This window comes from Corvus kubaryi, unplaced genomic scaffold (assembly GCF_017639235.1).
Source record: "Corvus kubaryi isolate FWS band 111438036 unplaced genomic scaffold, C.kubaryi_AGA036_p1.0 128, whole genome shotgun sequence".
NCBI lineage: Eukaryota > Metazoa > Chordata > Aves > Passeriformes > Corvidae > Corvus > Corvus kubaryi.
Window position 1 is genome coordinate 331,239 of NW_024580663.1, and position 23,233 is coordinate 354,471.

General features: G+C 44.4%; 2 protein-coding genes across 8 annotated transcripts in view; both read left to right on the forward strand.

Moving 5' to 3' along the window:
• LOC121662786 (gamma-aminobutyric acid type A receptor subunit pi) overlaps nucleotides 1–11,851 on the forward strand; it is a 29,333-nt gene extending 17,482 nt beyond the window's left edge. For 4 of the 6 annotated variants that reach the window (XM_042024360.1, XM_042024376.1, XM_042024385.1 and 1 more), the window contains 7 exons: nucleotides 1,056–1,123; nucleotides 3,081–3,298; nucleotides 4,150–4,232; nucleotides 6,551–6,688; nucleotides 8,044–8,196; nucleotides 8,732–8,925; nucleotides 9,823–11,851. In XM_042024360.1, coding sequence (XP_041880294.1) covers nucleotides 1,056–1,123; nucleotides 3,081–3,298; nucleotides 4,150–4,232; nucleotides 6,551–6,688; nucleotides 8,044–8,196; nucleotides 8,732–8,925; nucleotides 9,823–10,137 — 1,169 coding nt within the window. In that variant the 3' untranslated portion in view covers nucleotides 10,138–11,851. The remainder of the gene's footprint in view (nucleotides 1–1,055; nucleotides 1,124–3,080; nucleotides 3,299–4,149; nucleotides 4,233–6,550; nucleotides 6,689–8,043; nucleotides 8,197–8,731; nucleotides 8,926–9,822) is intronic. The other 2 variants (XM_042024394.1, XM_042024403.1) reach the window with 2 other exon arrangements.
• A 5,409-nt stretch (nucleotides 11,852–17,260) lies between these two features.
• LOC121662879 (kazal-type serine protease inhibitor domain-containing protein 1-like) overlaps nucleotides 17,261–23,233 on the forward strand; it is a 12,710-nt gene continuing 6,737 nt past the window's right edge. Inside the window, exon 1 of one of the 2 annotated variants that reach the window (XM_042024525.1) lies at nucleotides 17,261–18,244. In XM_042024525.1, coding sequence (XP_041880459.1) covers nucleotides 17,788–18,244 — 457 coding nt within the window. In that variant the 5' untranslated portion in view covers nucleotides 17,261–17,787. The remainder of the gene's footprint in view (nucleotides 18,245–23,233) is intronic. The other variant, XM_042024515.1, reaches the window with a different exon arrangement.

A 23,233-nucleotide genomic window follows, 5' to 3' on the forward strand; every position in this document is an offset into this window, starting at 1 on the left:
TGTCCCCGTGTCCCTGTGTCCCCCTCTCCCCGTGTCCCCGTGTCCCCTCTCCCCGTGTCCCTGTGTCCCCCTCTCCCCGTGTCCCCGTGTCCCTTCTCCCCGTGTCCCCGTGTCCCTTCTCCCCGTGTCCCTGTGTCCCCCTCTCCCCGTGTCCCCGTGTCCCTTCTCCCCGTGTCCCCGTGTCCCTGTGTCCCCTCTCCCCGTGTCCCCGTGTCCCCGTGTCCCCTCTCCCCGTGTCCCCGTGTCCCCTCTCCCCGTGTCCCCGTGTCCCTGTGTCCCCTCTCCCCGTGTCCCCGTGTCCCCTCTCCCCGTGTCCCTGTGTCCCCTCTCCCCGTGTCCCCGTGTCCCCTCTCCTCGTGTCCCCGTGTCCCCCTTTCCCCGTGTCCCCGTGTCCCCGTGTCCCCCTCTCCCCGTGTCCCCGTGTCCCCTCTCCCCGTGTCCCGTGTCCCCTGGCCCGGGCGGTGCTGCTCTCTCGCGGTGGATCCCGGCAGCGACGCTCGGTTTGCGGATCCGTCAGGTGGGAGCTGAAACCAGCAAAGGCTACTGCTCCCCTGGATTTCAGGCAGTGCCTGCTCTCGGGAATCAGGGACCTTCTCTGCCTCTCGCTGCATCCTCCCCAGGAGCCGGGGCTGCCAGCGCTCCCTGGGCTGTGAGAAGTGCTCTGCGCAGAGGTCCCTGGCCTGGCTGCTCTCTGGCTGGTGTGGGCTGTGAAGCAAGGAGCAAAGTGGCCTTGGCTGCCTGTCCAACGGCAAATGCCACTGAAATGCTGCTGATTTATACTGCTGAGCTTCACAGCCGGTGCTGCTGGATATTTTGCCCCTGCTACCATCACCAAACACAGAACCACAGCTTCCTAACAGTGACAACTGTACTTTGGATCATGTAATTTGTGAGCTTATTGCTCTGAAACTGTGTCTGACCCTCTGGGCCTCTGCAGTTTTAGAGACAGCAAGTGAGACTGAGGACAGTGCCCACCCTGCAAAGTGTCCTGAGAGGCTTTACTGTGCCCTTCACACTCCCATTCCCTCTGCTGAAGCATTTCTTTCCCTCTGTAGGAGAACCTGTACAGATTGCAGTGAGTCTGGACATCGCAAGTATTTCTAGTGTATCTGAGAGTGACATGGTAAGTGAAAGAATTTTTATTTTACACGGTAAGAATGAGATCTGCCTGGGAGACTTCGCATGTATTCCTGTGTGTTCAGCACAGAAATGGTCATTTTGAAACTGCTTTGCTGGTCTGTGGCCGTTGACCACTTTCAGAGGTGGGGTGAAAACAGGACTCATGTATGACTGCAGACTGTGGAGATGCCATTGTAATGTGGGCTTACAAGTAAATAGAAGTGGTTCCAAAAGTCCTACTGGTCAAAAACTCATTACCTTCTGGAAATCAGGCCCTGTGGAAATGGAAAAAATCAGTCCTGTGTGGCATCCCTTTCCTTCATGTGGAAGCACTTCGTGTGGGATAGGGATGGCTCTGTTGGACGTGCTGGCTCTGACTGAAGTCCTGGACAGGGTTTCTTCTCAAGGAGAAGAAGTAAGGCTTTGAGCTGTGACACAGTCTGAGGCTCAAAGGACTGGTCATCCCAAGAAAAGAAAGAAAATAAATTTAAATATATAGAGAACATCTTCCCACCACTGGTGAATCTGATTCATTCCACTTCTGATAACAGCTGGATTTCAAACATTGATCACTGAAAGCTCCTCTTTCAGATTGACCAAAACTATGGGCAACTTGGGTAAATTCAGCAAATAGTTTCAGTCCAAGCAGTCAGAAGTTCAGTCAGGAACAATTTCAACAGTTAACTTCTGCCTTTTCGAGACTACCACCACCAATTATTTTTTTCTACCTCCTCCCAACAAATTAATCAAGTTCACTAAATAAAATTTTGTAACTTTGCTAAAGCTATTCATTTTGGGGAAGGAGCAGAAGCAACAAAATCAGTTATTCACAAACCTCTAACTTAAATGAAGTGCCTCGTAGAATAGTTCCTGTTCTGGATTTTTTTCTTGACGATCCATCTAAAGTTCTCTGGCCATATAGGAGACATTGCAGAGGCTCAATCTGTGCCTTGATAAAAGTTGGAAAATCAACCAGGATTCTTCACTTTTGCCACTACTATAACTCACTGTATTGAAAGCCATAACAACCCAATATTTGACATCACAGGCTGAAGGTAAAATTTTAAAAGTTGCATATGCTGACACTGATACCCTTTAATTCCTTAAAACATTTGAAAATTGGAGATGGGATGAAGCAGAAGTGCTTGATCTTCCAGAGCCAGGCAGCAGTTCTGCGGTGAAATGCAGTTGTTCAGGCTGTTAGCACAAGCGCCCATGCCAGTCTGCCTGTGACACAGATGTTCTGAAAGTAAAAGGCTTTGACTGTGAGGAAGGAAGTGAAATAGTCCAACAGTGCCTGTGGTATCCAGAAGTCTCAGCAAAGCATCACCTTCAGAGCTGAGTGGGTGCTGCTTATTCTTTTCTGTTGGGGCACTGTGAAAACGCTCCAGTCACTGCAGGTTGATTTTGGCAGGCCAAGCTCAAGTTAATCCCAGTGTTCTTAGATTCAAAATTCCTATTAAAATAGAAGGCACAAGCTTTCTTTTTTTCATTTGTTTGGGGTTTTATTAAGACCTCCCTGAAATAACAGGTGGGATTCACTTACCTTTTTTCTCCAAAGTGTCAATGCCTCTTTGATGACCAGATTTATAGTATGTGTGGAATTTCCCAGCTCTAGGCAATGACTGATCTGTAACATCACTGACTTGCGGGGTGCCCTCAAGTGTGGGCTTCCCAACTGTTCTCTTAACCTGCAAAATGGACACAAAAACATCATTTACAATCATTGCTCATTAAAAACATAAAGCACTATAAGTATAATCTTTAGTCCTCAAACTCCACACCTTAGAGTGGAAGTGTATTAGAAATATTACAGAGTGAATAAAACTGGGATGAAAACAAAGCTTGAAGCTTGGTTGAACAAAGATGTGTTCTGTCCCCTGTCACACACGTGGTGTGCCTGCAGCTGTGCCGTGCAGGTGCTGGACACGTGTCCTCCCAGGCTCTGCTCTCTTTGCCAGGATTACACAGCCACCATCTCCCTGCGGCAGCGCTGGACAGACCCACGGCTGGTCTTCCATGGCAACGAGAGCTTCACGCTGGACGCTCGCCTGGTGGAATTGCTCTGGGTGCCCGACACCTACATCGTGGAATCCAAAAGGTCCTTCCTGCACGACGTCACCGTGGGCAACCGCCTCATCAGGCTGTTCTCTAATGGCACTGTCCTGTATGCCTTAAGGTACAGAGACCTCTGGCTTTGGTGCTGCTGGCTCAGAATAGATTTCCAGAGTTACCCTGAACAGGAGCCGTACCAGCTGTCATGGGTCATGAGTTTAGGGTCAACAAGCCAGCTGTGACCATACTCTGCTGATCCATTTCCCCCTGTTCTGGCCTCCTGGAAATGCCAGTCAGGGATCAGGATCTCCCATCACAGTACTTGCTATGTCCTGAGACCTGCTCAGAAAGCTCATAAGTTTAGGTGTCACTGAGGAAAAGTCGAGTCAGATGGAGGAGGGGGAGGAATGGAAGGAGGACATCACAACAGTAAAAGTTTAACTGATAGTGGGAAACTATTTTCTTATCCAGTGCCATGTAGTGATGACTTCTGTTTTTTATCAAGAGTTGCCTTTGTCCATGTACTGCAGGAATGTGCACTGCACTTGGGTTAGCAATTCCTACAGTACTCTCCTTAGCTTGCAGTAACTGGGTCCCAGTTACCTCAGCTGCACAGAAAAACTCACCTACCTCCACGTTAGAGCAAGCCAGAGCACGTGTGCAGTTAGTTACTGTGCCTCATGTTGCAAGTGGTGACTTCTTAAGATGTGCAAATTGTAGCACTGGGGGAAAAAAAAAGTGAATCTAAACTCTCTATCCCAACAGAGCAAAGCAAAATTCCTCCTTGGGTTACGTTTTCATTGGGATGGCTGCAGAGAGCACTTGCTCTTAAGAAAGGTTCTCAGTTAATTAATTTCATAGGTTCAGATAATCTAACTGACAGGGCAGAGGCCTTACGATCCAGTTTGCTGTGTAAAACAGCAATTTCATTACATGCTTTTATTGCAATTTTCAAAGTTCTTTCTCTGCCTACAGAATCACTACTACTGTTGCCTGTAACATGGACCTGTCAAAATACCCTATGGACACACAAACATGCCGACTGCAGCTAGAAAGCTGTAAGTATAACATTCTAGAAAACTCTAACTTTAGATTTTTTTATTCATAAGTAACTACACATGTTGTATATGTGGATTCAGCACAGTGGCTTTCTGAAGTAGACTTTTATTCCTGCAAATTATAATGTCCAGAAGAAAACAACTTCTGCATCATCATTCTTCAAATGTTTATGTTGTAATCCATAGTCCAGAGAAGTCCTGTCACTGTGAAGTTTATGCAAAAAAGTGGTAATAAAGAATATTTTATTAAAGTGTAGGGAACTCAATCTTTCACAGAAAGGATGAAGTAATATTGGTTGCTTTTCAAAATTTAGGTCCTTTTGAACACACAGCTTCTTCAAAACTAACTTATGGGTAAGTGCAAGTACAGCAAGGAACAATTCTCATATTTTTAGGTAGCTACTACCTATTGCACCCCCCAAATCCCCACTGTAAAAAAGACATAAGGAAGGGTGGTTCTCACTAAACATGGTTCTCAAATCATGAGCTGAAATTAGGGCAAACCCAGCTTTGTGGTACCTGCCCCTCCACTAGGGCTGACTGCTGCAGGAATACAGAGGATGGGACCCTCGTCAACAGAAGAGTCTCAGACTGGGAAGTCTCAAGAAGAGGAATTATCACTGAATTCTGCTCTCAATTAGATTAAAAGCTCACCTATGGCAATGCTGGCTGAGAAAGACTCCAGGAAAAAGTAAGCCACTGCAGGGTTGTTACCCCAGAGCTCAGCCAGCGCAGTGCTGCTGCTCTGTACCTGTGATGAGCAGGCAGCCAGCTCCTGCTGCATGGCACAAAACCAAACTTCCACTATCTCAGCACTGAAAAGACCAGATTTTTTAACTTCTGGGGTTGCAGCATGAAGCATCTAGGGAAGCACATATTATTTTCACATTAAAATCATATTAGTTCACCATTGTTAACTTTATTACAAAGAATAGCTCCTGAAATAATAATGATTGGCCTCTTCTGCTAAAGCGGAGCATGTTTAGGCCTGGTTTAAAAGTGATTGGGTCCTACATCATGCTCAGTTGCTGTATAATTCCAGTGAAATTACATACATATTGCCCACTGGAGATTTCATTAGGATAAGTGCCCAGAAATAATGCTATTTAAATATACACCAGATGAATTAACAACAATCTATCACTTATTATAAAATTTTCCTGAGTAACCACGATTTATAAAACCACTTAGGAACTTCGAAAAGTCACATGCTTAGGATTCTACTCAGGGATTCATACTCTGGACACCTAATTTAGGAGTTCATCACGCCCAAGCTCTGGTAATTTGTGTCTAATAAGAAAACACAATTAGATGTAAATAGAGCTGCAACTGCATCTGATTCCTTCTACCAGGACAAATGGGTTATTATCAGAATCACAGCGTCCCTACACATGGTCTCAAAGAAGGGCTCTTAATAAAAGAATTAAATCAGTGAAACTGATGGGCTTGTTTCCTAAATTAAGTCAAATTTTTGAAGGGAATGTCAGGCTGGAAACTCAGTACAAGATTTATCTCTCAGACTGCAGTATTCCTCAGTCTATCCTGAGGTCATGTCATCACTTACATCCCCGGAGGCAACCATTCAGATGGCATATACAGAGTCCCACTGCTTTTAGGCAGGAATTTGGTGTTACCTAAATCTTGTGTGCATTTATTTTTCCTCAGTAACTTAATGCCTTTGAGGATAGGAGGAATGATTTGCAGAAAAAGTTGTTTTTATGAGCAGGTTTTCTGGGCAATGTGTACCCAGTCAGAGGAGCCTGGTTCATAACCACATAGCAGTCTCAGCTATAAGTTCTCAACTAACTGAAAATGCATTTTCTGATGTTTTAAAGCACTTGAATAGATGACTCCGTGAAATGTGCTTCTGCTCCATGGTAAGGGGCTCAGTGGGATCTGAATTCTCTTTTTTAACCACTGTGTTCTCCTGCTCTCCCCTCAGACTGAAGAGACTGCATTTGAGGGTTAACCACTGCAGTACTTCTATCCTGCTGCATGTAATCAAGCTGTGTATGACAGCAATGGATTATCTTTGAAAACATAAATACCCCACGTAAACAATTGAAATAGGCTCTCAGCAGCCTTGCACGTTGTGTGTCGTTCCCAGAGGTTTGTGCTCCTGTCCAAATCCGGAGCAGGAGACCAAGTGTGGTGAAGGAAGCACAGCCAGTGTCCTCTGTGGTCAGACACAGCTCAGGGGGCCTCTGTCCAGCCTGCAGTGCCAGCATCAGGGTTCTGCTCCCTGCAGGAGACAGAGCAGGGCAGCAGCTGGGCTTTCACTGGCCAAAGCAGTCACAAAGTCTCTGTGTTCTCCTAAGGGGGCTACAATGAAAATGATGTCACCTTCACCTGGCTGAGAGGAAATGACTCCGTCCACGGCATCGAGAAGCTGCGGCTCTCTCAGTACACGGTGGAACACTACCACACCCTGGTCTCGAAGTCACAGCAGGAGACAGGTAAATTCTTGAGAGAAAAGAGCAGAGAAGGCTCTTGACTATTCCCCATCCCATCTCCTCTTGTTCCTGTGGGCCAGGATCTCTTGACTCAGGCCTGAACCAGCAAAGTCTTTAGCAGATCTTACTCTCACAAAAAGAGATGAACAGAAAGGTGATAAAATCCTATTAGTTGCAATCATTGCAATACAATTTCAATGTATGAAATCTTATACAGTTGCAATCTGTAAGATGGAAATCCACAGAAAGATGGAGGTTTAAAATATACTGTATTCATTTGATGGATTTTTAATTTTTTTTAAAGTCTCCTTTATTTTCTCCACACGTATCTGAAGAAACTCTATCCCTTTTATCCAGGTGTGCAGTCTATAAATACTGCGGAGAGCAATGTTTACAGTAACTAGGAGTAAAATTAATTTTTTAAATATACATTTGTTTGTAAATTACAATTCTATCATGATGGATAACATATTTTTGTAGATCAGAATTCAATATTTTTTTCATTATCAGTGTAAAATACTCTTTTCTCCAATCACAGACACTATGAAAGGGGACAAAACTTCCTTAGAATGACAAGGTTTTACAGATATCAGTGTTTTGTTGTTTTGTTGCATACACAGCCCATGAACAACATGGACTTTGTTTCTACACTTCAAAGGGAATTATTGTTTATAGAGAAGAACTATATCCTGAAAACACTACTGATCCAGCCTCAGAACCTTTATGTCAGTAGTTACAACAAATTGATTTTTAAAAGGTGACTGATTTTTTTTGAGCACGAAAAGATACCATTATCAAAGATCACAAATCGCTAATGAAAATGGCGGTCTAATTCTCTGTGATTATAAGGTACTCGGATGCTTTGGAATGTGAGCCAGAGCCTGCTGACATCAAGAGACAAATGTTTTGTCTGATTTTCAGCCATCAGATAAGGCTGAACTTGGTAGTGCCCTTCAGAGCAGGTGTTGGGAAAGGTGTGCTGTGCTGAGTGAGAGAGAACGGGTGAGAGCATCGGCCCTGCTCTGCTCTGAGCTGAGGCCCTGCTGTAACATTCCCGCTGTGCTCAGCTGCAGGAGCCCCTCTGCAAGGCGTGTGCTGTTCAGATGCCTCTTTGCCTGTCAGGGCTGTGTGTTTCCCTCGTGTGGGGTGTGTTGGCTGTGTGTCAGCTCTGAGGGTGTCCCCTTGTGTGGGGTATTACCTCCATCAGCTCTCTGAGGTGGAAGCAAGGCCTCTCCCATGGTTGTGGTGTGGCTCTGCTGAGCTACATCAGCTGAAGGGCCAGTGCTGGGCTGTCTCAATTTCACTTCAGGTGTCCTTGGGAATCTCACATTCACCAAGTCTCTTCCTTTCATGAACAGGCAGTTACCCACGACTGATATTACAGTTTGAACTGAGAAGAAATGTCCTTTACTTCATTCTGGAGACCTACATACCTTCCACTCTGCTTGTCATGTTGTCCTGGGTTTCTTTTTGGATCACACTGGACTCAGTGCCTGCAAGAACCTGCATTGGTGAGTTACTGGCTGAGGAAGTGAGAAGATTTAAGCAGGCAGAGGAGCCTTTGAAGGCTAGGCTAGCTTTTCTTGAGCTACCTGCTCAGGGATAAATGGTCTGCTTGCCTTCTGCTGTTCCTTGGGGCAGAGCTGGTTTGGTGTGGAGGAGATGCTGTGGCAGGGATATGTGCCCACTTGCAGGGCTGTGTGTGGCCAAGGCTCCCAGGAGATCTGCTGCAGAGAGTAGAGGACAGAGCACACGATCTTTGTGATGTGCTTTGGAGGGAGCAGGACGGGGGGTTTTTTTACTGAAAGCATGAAAAAGAAGAGAGGCAACTGCCTGTTGGAGCCAAGCTGCCAAAGGCAGGGAGAGCCTGTGTGAAGCCAGTAGCTAATGCTACAAAAGCATTTCAGTTGCTGTGATGGATGATTTGGATTTGGTAAGAAGTGATGTGCTTTATCTGGCTAGCAATAGAGAGCAATGACATGAGCAGAAGGGTAGGCCAAGATTTCTCCCAAGTGTCCCCAAGAAAAGGTCTCTCTGTTTTCCAAGGAGTTACAACAGTGCTTTCTATGACAACTCTGATGATCGGCTCACGAAGTTCACTTTCGAAAACCAACTGTTTCATTAAGGCCATTGATGTTTATCTTGGCATCTGCTTCAGCTTCATCTTTGGTGCCCTTGTGGAATATGCAGTGGCTCACTACAGCTCATCACAGAAGTGTGCAGCTAAAGTACCAGAAGAGGTAAGGCCCAATGTACCTGAATAAGCACAGTGGTCTCGGACTAACAGCAATTAGTTCTCCATTAACTGATAAGACTGATGGTCTTCCTGCTTCGGATACATTAACAATGCTTCTCCTGATTGGCACTAAACCTAAATTTTTGTGTGTAACAAACATATGAATAGCACAGGAGTGCTGTGTCTCTGGTGCACTTCTGAGCAGCAGCCTTAGCTGACAGTCCTGTTGAGTTCATGGGACCACACTCAGAAGGGCACTTGGGCCTGGTACTGGAATTGGGTCCGTAGTCCTGAGTTGAGCTCGTGTGAGCTCTTCTGCTCCTTTCAAATGTAGCCAGAGAAGAGCCAGTATAACACAACTCTTCGCTCTTCTATCAAACTGCTCCAGTAACTCCAATAGAGGGAGATACTTCCCTCTACCAGAGGAAAGCTGAACCCTTCTTCCTCCCTTCCAAACATCAGTCCCACAGTGTTCTGTGGGGATTGTGAGAGTGAGTTGTTCAAGGGCTCTGCTTTAGTGGGAGAAATTAAATAGTCGGGTATGACTGTAGTCCAGTGGTCATCAAGGACTTAAATCCTGTCAGGGGCAAAAGAGGTTTCCCACCTCAATACTGAGTTCCCCAGGCATTAAGTTACTGTGTAGACAGGAAGAGATGGGTATCCTGTAGGAGATGGATGTTGGATTACTCAAGACTTGCTCAAGGATCTAAAAATATCTCTGGAAATACAGTGGTGGAAACAGGCATCTCTGGGACCTCAGACCCTCCTAAGATTAGGGAGCAGCTGACAGGTGTGTTTGAGTATTGGGATGACCACGTATGAAGCTGTGCTCTTATTTCTTTGTCCTTATGGTCTCCTTGCTCTGCAGGAGAAGACAGACCTTAAAACTCTTGTTTCCTAGGGGCCTGCAAATGAATTAACTGAAGAAATGGAAGAAGTTAACATCACCAACATCCTCAACAATTCCATCACCAGCTATAAACAGAAAATCAGCTTCACAAGCATTGAGATTTCCAGCGATAATGTTAACTGCAGTGACTTGACCATGAAAAGTCATGAGAAAATCAAATGTGTCTTGAGAAACAAAATGCACAGGATTATTGGTTATTTCACAATTCAGAACCCTGGCAATGTAGACCACTACTCAAAATTGCTTTTCCCTTTGTTTTTCATGCTGGTCAATGTGTTTTATTGGGCTTATTATCTGTACTTTTAGTAGAAATTAATTGCTTCATTCTACTTCAGCAGGAGAGGAATTGTGCCAGTGGGCATCCAGGTACCTAAGCTCAGTGGATTCAGTGTGGACAAAAAACTTCCTTGTGTTTCCTGAGGTACCCAGCAGAAGAGTGTGTGAGGTGTGCATGCAAGGCCTTGGTGTGTCAGCATCAGTAGCACTGACTCTGACAGCAGCCTGTTCAGCTGAGTGGCTGTGCTGGGCTCTTCTGCTCATAGCTGCATTTCATTCCACACCTCACCTGGCTGGAGAAGGGTGTGCAGGACTGAACATGGCAGCTACAGAGCACTACAGGCAGCAAAATTATTTTGGTAGCTTGGAGCAGGTTGGAACCTTCGAGTTTAGATGTCCCAGAGGACGTATAGGATCATAGCTGTTATTCTTTGTTTGCCAGAGATAACAAAGGGACTGTGATTGCTGCCTCAATAGCTGCCCTGTTGCAGTGAGAGAGCCCTGAGGCAGCAGCAGGAGCGCAGTGCAGCGCAGCACAGAGGGATGCTCCTGTGCATGGTGCTGCTTTGTCCCAGGTGATGCAGTGCCAGGCCGGTGATTCAGTACTGCACAGTGGTGCCCCATTGCTTTTAACATCTGTCACTCATTGAGGTAATCCTCACTTGCTGAAGTTCTCCATCCCTGAGACAGATGGAGGGCTTGTTGTTGTTAGAGCTGCATTTTTTCAGAGATTTGGGAACATGAAATAGAGGCAGCAAAATCGTTTTGTAACCCATCTCTTACACTCTTCCTGCTGTGCTGCAGTTGAACAGATTCTACCACTTTCCGTGTCTTCCTCACAAACTATTTTTTGTCCTGGAGCGTGTTTCCTTCAGCTTTCACTGCTACAAGCAGCGCTCACTTCTTGCACAACTGGCCCATTTGTCATCCCCTCTTTTATGTGGCTGTGCAGCTGTGGCAAGTCAGCAGTGCTGCTGGGTGAAAAACGTGTGGGTTGGGGTAGGCTAGTCTAAATCAGCCTTCCACTCTCTATTTTAGGCTGTAACACTGTTACTTTTTTTAAAAAATTAGTATTCTAAGTGGTCTCTGGAAACTGCCCAAAGTCAGCTTTGTTTATCCTGCAGTTAGCAGGAGCCAGAGTTTTCTTTTAAAGATAAATTAAATGTGGCACAGTTACATTAAAGAACCAAATGCCATTTGGTACTGTGTAGCTCAAGGGATACTGGGAGTCTTTATTTCCTGATTGTAAAATAAATGGTTTATGGCAGGTTCCCCTACCCCACCACCCTTTTTTTGTCTATGCTACTTTCATGAGAGGGGGCAGTCCTGCAGTTATGTGGGCAGAACTGGAATTGCCTGCTGTGGCTCCATTCAGCTGAGTTCTGGCTGAGTGAGGCCTCTCAGTCTGTAGCTTATGTTACAGTCTCAGCACGCAGTGTTTGTTTAGCTTAAGAATCTATTCTTGGGGTTCCTATAGAAGGTGAGCAGAGCACATGTAACTATAGATTTTTTACTTTAATAACTTTTTATTGAACCAGTTCACCATGCTATACTGTGAGGGATCTAACCCACGTATTCATAAATCATACCTTTTACAAAGAGCAGCACAAGAAGACAAAGGGGAACAGACTGACAATGGCAAGTGGATAAACACAAACTCCAATAATGAAGTGTTGGCTTGTATATACTGGCATTTAAAGTCCATTCCATAAAAATGTAATAAAGTGAATGTTTGTGATATGAACACAACCCCTCAGAGAGATTCTCTACTAGAAAAAAATCTGTATCTCTTTTCTGTATTGGTTTGTTTCTTTAAAACCCAACTGAAATGCCCTAATGTGTTCTACACTAGCTGCCAAATATTAATGTTAAAAAAAGGAATTTCTTTGTACAAAGCCTTCCAAGATCATCAAGTCCAGCTGTTCCCCCAGCCCTGCCAAGGACACCACTAACCCCTGTCCCCAGGTGCCACATCCACACAGCTTTTAAGTCCCTCCAGGGATGGGGACTCCACCACAGCCCTGGGCAGTCTGTTCCAATGCCACCATGTTTTCAGTGAAGAAATTTTCCATAATATCCACCCTGAGCCTGCCCTGGCCCAGCCTGAGGCCGTTCCCTCTCCTCCTGTCCCTGTTCCCTGCCAGCAGAGCCCGACCCCCCCGGCTGCCCCCTCCTGTCAGGGACTTGTGCAGAGCCACAAGGTCCCCCCTGAGCCTCCTTTGCTCCAGGCTGAGCCCCTTCCCAGCTCCCTCAGCCGCTCCTCATATGACTTGTGCTACAGACCCCTTCCCAGAAAGGCCTTTTCCAACGTGATCAATTCCATGACTTCAGCAGATGGCTCTCTCACAGCTTGCTTTCATTAGCTGTAGCTTTTGTTACAACTTTGCTGCTTTGACATTGCTCAGGTCTGGCACCAGGGGTGAATCCTATTTCCCTCAAGAGAGAGGAGCAGTTTATGCAAGATCCACGTGCAGCAGAGACAAGGTGAGAGGATGTTGTGCATATCACAGCTTGGTTTCCGGTCGCTTTCCTAGAGGAGGACCGAGATAGAATTGCCGTACATTCACTGTCGTGGAGAACACTCAGTACTGGTGCGAGAGAAAGCAGGAGAAGCTGAAGGAACATCCCCGAAATTTCCTCTTGGTGCCTGATTTCCTGGCTGGTTTTAGGGACAGGTAGTTTTTGCTGATGTGACTTTCCATTATAAAGTTTCCATTGCTTTTGAAAATATTAACTTTGCTGCGTAGATCAGACAGGCCCTACAGTTATAGCTGGAATATCCTAAAGATTTAGTTCCCAGTAATAATAGGGCTAAACCACAGCACCGCCAGAGGCAAAAACTATATTATTTGAAATGAAACTTCTCATAAATATCCAGCTATGAAGTAATTTTATATCAGCTGCTCTTATATAAACTGGACAAGGCAAACTGTCCTATCCATCAACATTAAGGTTGCCAAGAAAAATTATTCTTTATTCATTGTCTGCAAGTTTTGGAGATCTCCCTTTCCATTAGACTTTCTCAGGAAACACTGTGGTTTGCCACTTTGAAGAACTCTGCTGGTAGCAGCACCAGTGTCAACTTTGGGCTTCAACCTCCTTGTGTGCCTCCCATCTCTGTGCCTCTGCAGGGAAGGGAAAAGGAATCTGCAAGCCTGTATTGAAACATACCCAAGCCTTTGATACTAGCACGGTGCTATCAGACACTTCTTTCGTCCTTGCAAGTTAAAATTTGAATGTCTACAGTGACCAACAATGAATATGCCGAAATACGTAACAGGAGAAATCTACAGTCAGGCACTGAGACAGGTGCAAGGTGAGTCTGGTCAAAGCCTTTCATGGAAAGGTCAGCTTACAGGTAGGGGACAGACATTAATTTTGGGGTTTTTAAAATTATATGTGAAACCTTAAAAAAATTGAACCTCCATTTTAACTTACAAAGAAAATAATTAAAATGTTATTAAAATATGCAAAATTTATAATTTATACAATTACAGTCTTATAGTCTAATAGCCCCACTGTATTTTGCTTATTAGTGAACAATTGCTCTCTTAAAGCTCACAGCATAATCATTTACTTGATGCTGGAGAATAAGTTAATTATGGATCTCCTGCCTTGGATTAATGGATTTAATAATCATGTTATGGTAGGATTAACTTATAGTTCATGTGCTTACAGCACTAATGAGGAGATTCATGAAAGCAGTGTCAGCACATGGGACTGGCCCCAGAAAAGGCCCTGTCTGGAGATCCCAGGACTGTCCCAGTCAGCGCTTCTGGGAGGAGCCAGCACATGGCATCAATCGCCCCCATTTGCTGCTTACTTCAACAAAATTAAATACTGCTCTCAGGTGAGCTAAGCACCTCGGCTGAAGCTCAACTCTGGATACTGTGGGGGAAAAATTTTCCTAGGAGATGGGTACAGTAGCAGGTAATGCACATACCCACTGGGCACAGCCACCTGTAGCCTGCTATGACCCAGTACAACAGGCTGAACATTCTTTTCTTTAATGCTTCTTTTGGGCACATAATACAAGTATAAAATTCCTTGGGTGGAAACACATTGAGTCAGCCAAGATTTCCTATCTCTAAACGAACTTCAAGTATAGGTAGGTAGTAGAGCCTAAGAGACAGAGCACTCTAGCTTCTCAGCTTGACTCCAGATGTTCAAGGAGAGGAACCATTGCAGGACAGAGAAGGTAGAAGGAACACATGGAAGGTTTTTGTACTTTGCTGTAATTCCTGACAGGACTTCTGTGCATGCCTATGTAACAACCAGGTCTGCAAGTCTGGCAGGAGCCACATTGAGAAACGTTCCCTTAATTAAAACTCGCGTTGACACAAATTAAAACAGAATAAAGAGCTGAACCATATATTGTCTGAAGGAGCAATACCTCAAAAATCACCAGCAACAGGATTTCAAATTGCATCAGACACATACCTTGCCTATTATCACACAAAGCAGAATAATGTGATACAAATCAGAAACTGAGTGTAACACAGCCCTGGGCTCCTTTGCTGTGTCCCCTCCCTGCCCATCATCCAACTCGTGTTCCCACGGGAAGGTGGCAGAACTCCTTGCCCTGATCATGCCATATGAAAATACTGGGGAAAAGCGAGGGAAATTGCTGCACAGCTAGCACAGCCCTTCCTGCTGAGACCGAGGGTACACAAATGATTCTCCAAGGTGTCGTTTCCCAGCTGATGGCAGCTGGCTCCCCATCACTGCAGCCTCCTGCCCTCACTGGGGGCTGTGAGGCCTCCTGTGCCCTCGGCCCTGCAGGCAGCTCCTGGGGGCTGCTGTCTGAAAAGCACAGGGCACTGCGCTGTTTGTCCTGCAGCTCCACCAGTGACATTAATCCACTGCTGCTTGTGTTTCATCCTGAGAGATATTTAGGGTAATTCAAGATTTGTGCTAAAAATCAACACTTTTCCCTACCAAAGCAAGCTTTAGGGATTAGAGACACACTGAAATAATGTATATTTTATTCCTGAAGCATGCCATGCCTTTAATGTGCCTCTTCAAACCCGGCTGTGCATCTTGCTCTCTCTCCCTCCCTCTCCTCTTGCTCTGACTGCCACACATCCATCCAGTGTGGGGAGTTCTCCTCAGCTTGTCACAGCTGGCTTGGTAATGAAAGACATTCAGAGAGTTATCAGGCCATTTCTCCATTTCATACCATGGTGCTTTAACCTCAATTTGTTCCAGGTGATCTCAGGAATCTGTGACCAAGTAACCTTCAGCTGCAGATCATCTGCCAGGTGGCAGCTGTTTAAACGAGACCACAGGCACTTCCAGTTCTTAATTTAGAGGCTGAACCCACCAAGAATTCAGATTACATGAGTCAGGTAAATGCCAGAAATGCTTTCTAGGATATCTGTGATGGGTTTCCTCTGTGCCAGCTCACAAGAAGTACTTCCTTGCAATACACTCACTGTTTTATAGCCCTAAGATCACAGGTTTCCTGAGAGATGCCAGACAAAGCTCACCCTTATTAGGGGCAGTGCTGGCCTGCAGCCCTTCCTGCTTTGGCTCGACTTTGCACATATGGCTTCACCCTTTGATAAACATTCCTTTACTTCATATGAGCCTTAGCAAATCCTTGTCCTGTAGATACGCATCCCCCACAGCTGTACAGACAGATAATGAAATAGACTGTGGTGAGTAGATGCTATAATGCAAAACTAAAGTCCAATTAAGACTTGATAAAGAAATATGAAATAAAACACATTAAACAGGACAAAAGAATCAATTTATCATTAAATTCAGTGGTTACTTTTTTTTCATAACTCTCAGTGTTAAAAGCATCAATTACACACATAATTTACTCATTTACAGTCTGATTCAGAGTTCAAAGCAAAAACTTGCACTACAGAATATGAATTATCCTAGTGATCACAGGAAAAAGAACCAGTGCCCTGCAGGTGTCTCCAGGCTGGCTCTGAGAAGTGCTATCAGTGTAGGCTGGGGGAAATTGCATTATGTGCTGTTTGGGAGAAGGAAGTGATTTTGAAGCAGCCTGCCTCTTATCTCAAAGGAAGAGGTAATCTCAAATGGTGCAGAAGGTATGGAGCTGAATTTGGGAAAAGCCATGGAAATGTTTGGGATGAAAAGTAAACATACAACCTCAAAAGATTTGCCTTTGTGAATGCAGCCAGAGGATGCAAGGCTGGTACAACAAAATGCATCCTTCACTGAGCTTATGTAAGCAGTTACACACCATGGATAAAAAAAAGAGGGGAAAAACTGTTTGTGAAAGATTTTAGGAAAAGAAGGCACAAGCATGACTTCTCTTTTATTTCAGCTTGCTAACAGTGTCTTAGTTTTATGTTTATCTTCAAACTGTGATGCATGTAGGGTTATTTTAAGCTAACACAGAGAGACATCTCCTTTGTAGACAGTGGTGATCCTTGACCCATGGCATTGAACCATGCTTGCAGGGGCTGCAGGTCCATGATGCTTCACTTCTACCTCCACAGCCAGGAAGAAGAATTGCTGGTGAGCTGCACGTGGTTTGAACAATGGTGACAGCAGCCTGTGGGCTACAGGCACAAAATCTCATCAGCAGGGCAAGGGAAGAGGGATTTCTGCCAGGAGATAGGGAGCACATCTAAATCCTGAGATGGACAAAGAACAGTGCAACACCTGGTGAAAAACGAGCCGCAAAGCCATTTCCCTGAATTGCCAGACACATATACACAGAAAAAGCACGGAAAGAAATCCTAGTTACCTCTTTCATCTTCCTTCATAACCTGCAGTGTAAGTACCTCTTAAGAAACTAAGGCAGAGAAGTGCTTTGAAAAGATGAACACAGCATCTACTACTTCAGCAGAATCTTCTTTTGAAGCTGTGGCAGTTTGCTCATGTTTGCCTGTGCTCTAAACCTTTTGCACATTGTTCTTAGAGCCAAACATGGACTACATTATTTTGTGTTGCAAAGCACGGACACCCATAAACACTGAAAAGAAAATATATGGAGAGAGAACAATGAGTTCTTTAAAGGCATCTTTCATCTTAAACCCGAGAGTTTAAAGTCAATTCCAGCTGTCTTGGATTGCCTCTTGCTTGTATAGAGCCTGTAAATAAAGTGTTAATTCAGAACCCCTAGCTGTGATCAGTAATGGATCACATTTGGTGTTGCACCAAGCTCCAGAGTACTGTCTAAGCCCCAGGGCACTGGGATTTTAGGTGCTGCTTTGTACACATGTTTATCTTTTTGTGACTATTTTGCCTGATGGAGGGGACGGCCACTCCTCCAGTAAATGTTTTCATTTTACACTCCTTTACCCTGTTCCCCTTTCTACAGTTGCAATGTGATGTTTCAGTAGAGCAAGGCTTTGCAAATTTGGCTCAATGAGACACAGAGCAAACAGCTTTTCAGAGAGCTTCGACTCAGCTGTCAGAAGGGGCAGTTTGGTCTCAGTGCAAGCAGTACTCACATTCCAAACTGCATTAGAGAAAAGCTGCTGGGTTTTTATGCATTTTTATTATCAGTTCCAGATTAGAAATCGGATGCTAATTTTTTCTTAAAGCCTGTGTTTGGAGTAGAGCTTATTTTCTAAAACAAAACCAGGATTGTGATGTTTTTCTCCCACTAGCTTGCTCTTTTTTTGGTTTGCTTTTTTTCCTCTTCCTGGCTTTACTCCAAGGACCTTTTCTGCTTTTTGTTACACTCTCAAGATGAAGCACTGGATGGTTACAGCAGTGCTGGTAGCACTGGTACAGGTTTCTCAGAGTTTCCCTGCCTTATACCACCGAGGGTGGTGGAGGCTGTTACGGGAAGGAGATAGTTGTGGAAAATGTGATTTGGCGTTCTGCTCTGAGCCTAAGGACTGTCCAGCCGGGACTGTGCTGGATCGCTGTGGCTGCTGCCTGGAATGTGGGAATGTGGAAGGTCAGATCTGCGACTTGGACCAGGGCAATCATTTTTATGGGCAATGTGGGGATCACCTTGAGTGCAGGTTGGATGCTGATGAAGCAAGGTTTGGGGAAGTCCCTGAACCCCAGTGTGTGTGCAAATCTCAAGAGAGCATCTGTGGACCTGAAGGGAAAACCTATGAAAACATCTGTCAATTCAACAAGGCTTATGCTGGGAAAAGAAACATCAGCATGAAACATAAAGGGCCATGTGAATCAGGTAATGTGTACAGAGGCACTTTGTACTAAACTAAAACTAAACTAAAAAAAGAGCTGATTCTTATCTTCAGATGTGTTACTAGCTACTCCAGTCTAGCTTCATTAAACTAATACTTTTTGTTAAAATTACCATTATTCTGTTATAATACTACTTAGCGCTAAACATGTGGTTCATCATCTGGTACTTAACCTCATATGTTATAAGCCTCCATATTAGACGAGTGGATTAAATCTCATGGTGACTAATAAGCCATCTATCTACAGACTGGGTCTGTTCTGAGTAACCAGAGTATGATTTCTTTTCTACAGAAGTTGTATGTGTATTTGGGTATCAGTAAACAGATAGGATAGTCTGGAAGGAATGGGCAAATTATTATTATTATAAGAGGACTGACCTAATTGTAAAGTGGTGATAGTAAAGCAGATCTCATTTATATATATATATATATATATGTATGTCTCTCTCTATATATATATATCAATATGTATACATCTATCGTATGTATACACACACACAGGTACATGTATGTGTGTGTGTGTGTTTATATGGATGCATGTGTGTAACCACTTGTGAGGATACATGGTAAGCAGTGAAGCAGGGGCAATAGAAGGAGATGGGGTTTAATTAACAGCTCTGTTCTTTTTACCAAAAAGGTCCAAAATAATCCAATTCAGAATCATCATAAAATCTATCTAACCCATGAAATACAAATCCAAATATTAGAACAGAATCAAGCTGAAACGATTTCCCTAAAGGACTCTTACAGTGAACAGTTGTCTCTGCTGATTGTTAGTGGAAGGATTCTTAGGTGGGCTTACAGGGAACTCCTGCTTCCTGCTCATATGCTGTTCCCATTCTTTGCATTACTACAAGTCATTACTCATGGGCATCTTTCACTTAAGAGACAACTAAAATGAAGATGTGAAGAGGCTTTTGTTTGTTTCCGAATGAGAAGTTACTGTGATTTTTTAAGTTAATCAAATATTTTCTCAAATTAAGTAACTAGAAGAGGTCTGTGGGTCACAAATGGGTCACAGTTCTGGGAATCTGAAATTGCAGCTCTGGCAAAGGATTACATATAGGAGTAACTCGGGTACATTTTACCCACTCCTCTCTAGCAGTTTTAGACTGTATGCTGTGGTTTTATATTGAATGAACAATGAATATTGAACACTTAAAAGGAAAAGTGATGAACAGCTAATATCAGGCTTCTTTCCTCTTTCTCTAGCTGCAAGAGAAAGATCCTTTAAAGAATCCTTTATTTGCTACCAGGGTATTAAGCTGTGAAATGAGGCTCATCAGGGAAGGGACATGCACGCCAGCCTGCAGGACAACTGAAAGCCTGTTAGCCTTGGGAAGGTGTCTTTGTTTGGGATTAAGTAGCCATAGTTCTTGTGGCATAACCACTCCAGCAAGATTTCGGCCAGAAATGCCACTCCCTTAGCGAGTGCCGGTAGCTTCGCAGCACCGGCAGCTGCTCAGGCACACAGGCTTAAAGCAGTGGTCCCTCTAATTAATTTAACAGAAGTGGCCGAGTACGAGAGCCTTTTTAATTTGGAAGTACTACCACTCTTAATTGCTGGTGTCATCCAGCAGGCCCCCAGTCGCCCCGAGGCGCATCACACTGCTGCTCCTCAAGCAGGAGGAAGGAGCTTAGCAGCTCTGCTCTGCATCCAGGCATCACCCCCAGCGCTTTCCCGCTGCTATCCTGGCTCCCCAGAAAAACCGAAGCCTCTCTCCAGGAGTGCAGAGAATTATCCTAACCTCTCAGCTTACTGAATTGCACAGAAGCCTCCGGAAAGCTCACGGCCGTGTCGGTGCTGCGCAGAGTTTAGTTAAGAAAGAGGCTGTGGCGGAGTAAAGTGCCCGGCTGGAGCATGTCCGAGCTGGGCAGAGCCCTGGAGCCTGGACAGGGCGCTGGGCTGGTAGCGACAGGGGTCACAAACGCCCTTCTCCTCTCCCCGAGCTGCCGCTCCCCGCGCTGGCTCGGAAGCTTCAGAGCCCGGCCGGAGCCCGGGCCGCTGGGCGAGCCCGGGGCTCGGAGGGGCACAGCGGGGCTCGGAGGGGCGCGGAGGGGCTCGGAGGGGCACAGCGGGGCTCGGAGGGGCTCGGAGGGGCACAGCGGGGCTCAGAGGGGCTCGGAGGGGCACAGCGGCGCTCGGAGGGACACAGCGGGGCTCGGAGGGGCTCGGAGGGGCACAGCGGGGCTCGGAGGGGCTGCAGCGGGCACGGCTGTCCCGGGAGCCGCCGGCCCGGCCCCGCCCGCAGCAGCCCGGGCTGACGGCACCGCGCTCCAGCCCGGCCGCTCCGGGCGCAGCTGGTGACAAAGGCACCAGGGAACCTGGCTCTGAGAGCAGCGAGCGCTGCAGCACGGGCTGTCCTGACTCCAATTTGCATGCGAAACAAACACTGAGCACTGTGAGGTTTTGGTACCGCGCTATAAATATAACCTTCACTCAGCTCAAAGTACTTTGTTTTGTTTTTCTCTCCTTCAAAGCATCTGCTGTTTCCTCTTGATGCCAAATGGATTAATTGTATACAGCAATCAATGAATAAATAACAATAAACTCCTTTCATCAGAGGAGTACAGCCTTTCATCTTTCTTCTCTTGCCAGAAAAAGGAGAAGAAAAAGGCCTAGCTAGCTAAAGAAACACGGAAAAAATCCTTGCTTTTCCTGAAAGCTAGTTCTGATCAGTTTATCCAATAATTTAACAAAGTTACTAAGTACATTGATTATATACAGATTCTCCACACTTAAACCATCCCCATTCACATTCAAATATTTCTCGTTGATAATATAATGAACTAGCAAAACAATCCAGCAGTGATTATATTTAGCTGTATCACATGATTTATTTTAAATGTAAATTTTGGACTAAAAACAAATAACCAAACCACAAAATTTTCTGCCATTTCCATCTAGACAGACATAGATTAGAAAAATTAATAATATACAATATGAGAAAAAAATCCTATTAATTATGTAATTAATTGGTCTGGAGTGATATTGGGTTGATTGTGAAAGGTAGAACAGTATTTTGACTTCTCCTGGCTTCTGGTTTACATCCTCTGTAACACATAGGGATAATTCATGACTGACTGGAAAAGGAAAAGATGCAGCTCCTGCCCATTCAGCTCCGGACACTGGGACATCAGCACATTTTCCATAGCTATCAACAAAAATTCACCTACTCCAGGAATCAAAATGACAAGTATCATAACAGTAAAGCTCTGTTTCTAATCAGTTATGCAAACACACAGATATGAATAGGAGAATTTGTCTGAACACAAAACCTGAAACACTCAAAGTTTATAAACTTCTGTTTAAATTGTAGAACATTACTTCAATTTTCTTCCACAAAACAGAGCAAAATGCTGTTGTGAGACTTGCAGTGTTTTATTTCTGAAGGCACTTCGAGTGGATAGTGAATACTGGTGGTGTGTTCAGATTCAGAAAGGGCAGTTTGGTTCGATCAGAACTCCTGCCTGCTGTGAGTTTGGTCTCGGGTGATGCCAGTCCTGGTCAGCCCTGGACTCAGACCATGCCCAGGCATTTCCGAGCTGTCTGCTGGATTCTCCTCACAGTTAATGGCAAGAGGGGTATTTCCAGTGTGGAATTCATCCTGGTGTATTGTAGGCAGTGCTGGACAGCTGTAATGAGGATTTGTAATTCAGACCTTTGTGTCCTCCAGGCTCCAGATATGTTCCCATGGGTGGCCTCGCTGGGCTGAGCCATGGCTGGGGACAGTGACATAGGCAGGACCCAGTCCTTGGCCACACATCAGTGTTGTCAGGGGATCCACAGGACACCTGAGTTAACAGCACAACAAAAATACTCACCAGGCAACATCTGCCTATTTGAAAAGTTTTTTATACTGTCTCTATGTGGCAACAATTCAAAGAACTCCTGTGAGTCAGTGTGGACATTTGGTTTCTTTTGTACATTTTAGGCTTAACTACAGTGGATGTATCATTAAAAGGAGTGCAGTTTCAATTAATTTTAAGATTTAAAAGTATGTTTTAATATCAGACCCTCTGTGATCAGTTCATAGGCAAAAAAAAAAAAAAAAAAAAAAAAAAATAAAAAATTAATTAATTTTTATTTTTAAAAATTTTTTTTTTTAAAAAACCCTTTTTTATATTTTATTATAAAAAAAAAAAAAAAAAAAAAGCTCATCCAAGATATTCAGTTAATGCTGATTTGAATACAGGATTTTTGAAATAATAGATTCTGAATGTATAGTTCTCATGAAAGAAAAAGCATTTAAGGATTTAAGTTTCCTAGTTTGAAAAAATCTTACTTTTGACAAGTAGCAACATTATTTAATGAGGCATTTATAAATGGGAAAAAATATCGTTTTCTGTGTCATTTGTTTGTAATTAATTTTAATCAGTATGCATTTAATATTTGCTGCACAGACACCAATCCTGAAAAACTGAAAAATGTGTTATAAATTATTGCTTGAAAACAGAGAACAGGCTGTCACAATTTCAAATGCCAAAGCATAAATGATGCACCTAGGTATTGATTCAAATATTGCAAGTAAAAATACATCAATTATTTACTTTAAGTTTCTGTTTCCAAGCATCTGGGATCTGCACCAAAAAAAAAAAAAAAAAAAAAAATCATTAATTAAATACATGCCTAATGGCTCAGAAAATGCATTCTTTTTTGAGCGTCAATCTGGAAATAGATAGAAAACAGATTTTCATAGCCAAAACATTTCTTGTTGTCGACAAATAGATCAGGGGAAAAAAAAGCAGAGATCTCCAAAACAGGAAATCTTTGCTAGCAGTAAATCCACTATTTTTGTCTGTGTCGCCGAACATCATCATTCCCTGTTAACACAGGAGATGAGCAGTACGCTCCCGCACGCCCAGAGAGGGATGTGCCCCGCGATCAGGTGTGAAGGCACCAAGGGATGGGCTGTGAAAGCACCGGGGGATGGATGGGCTGTGAAAGCACCGGGGGATGGATGGGCTGTGAA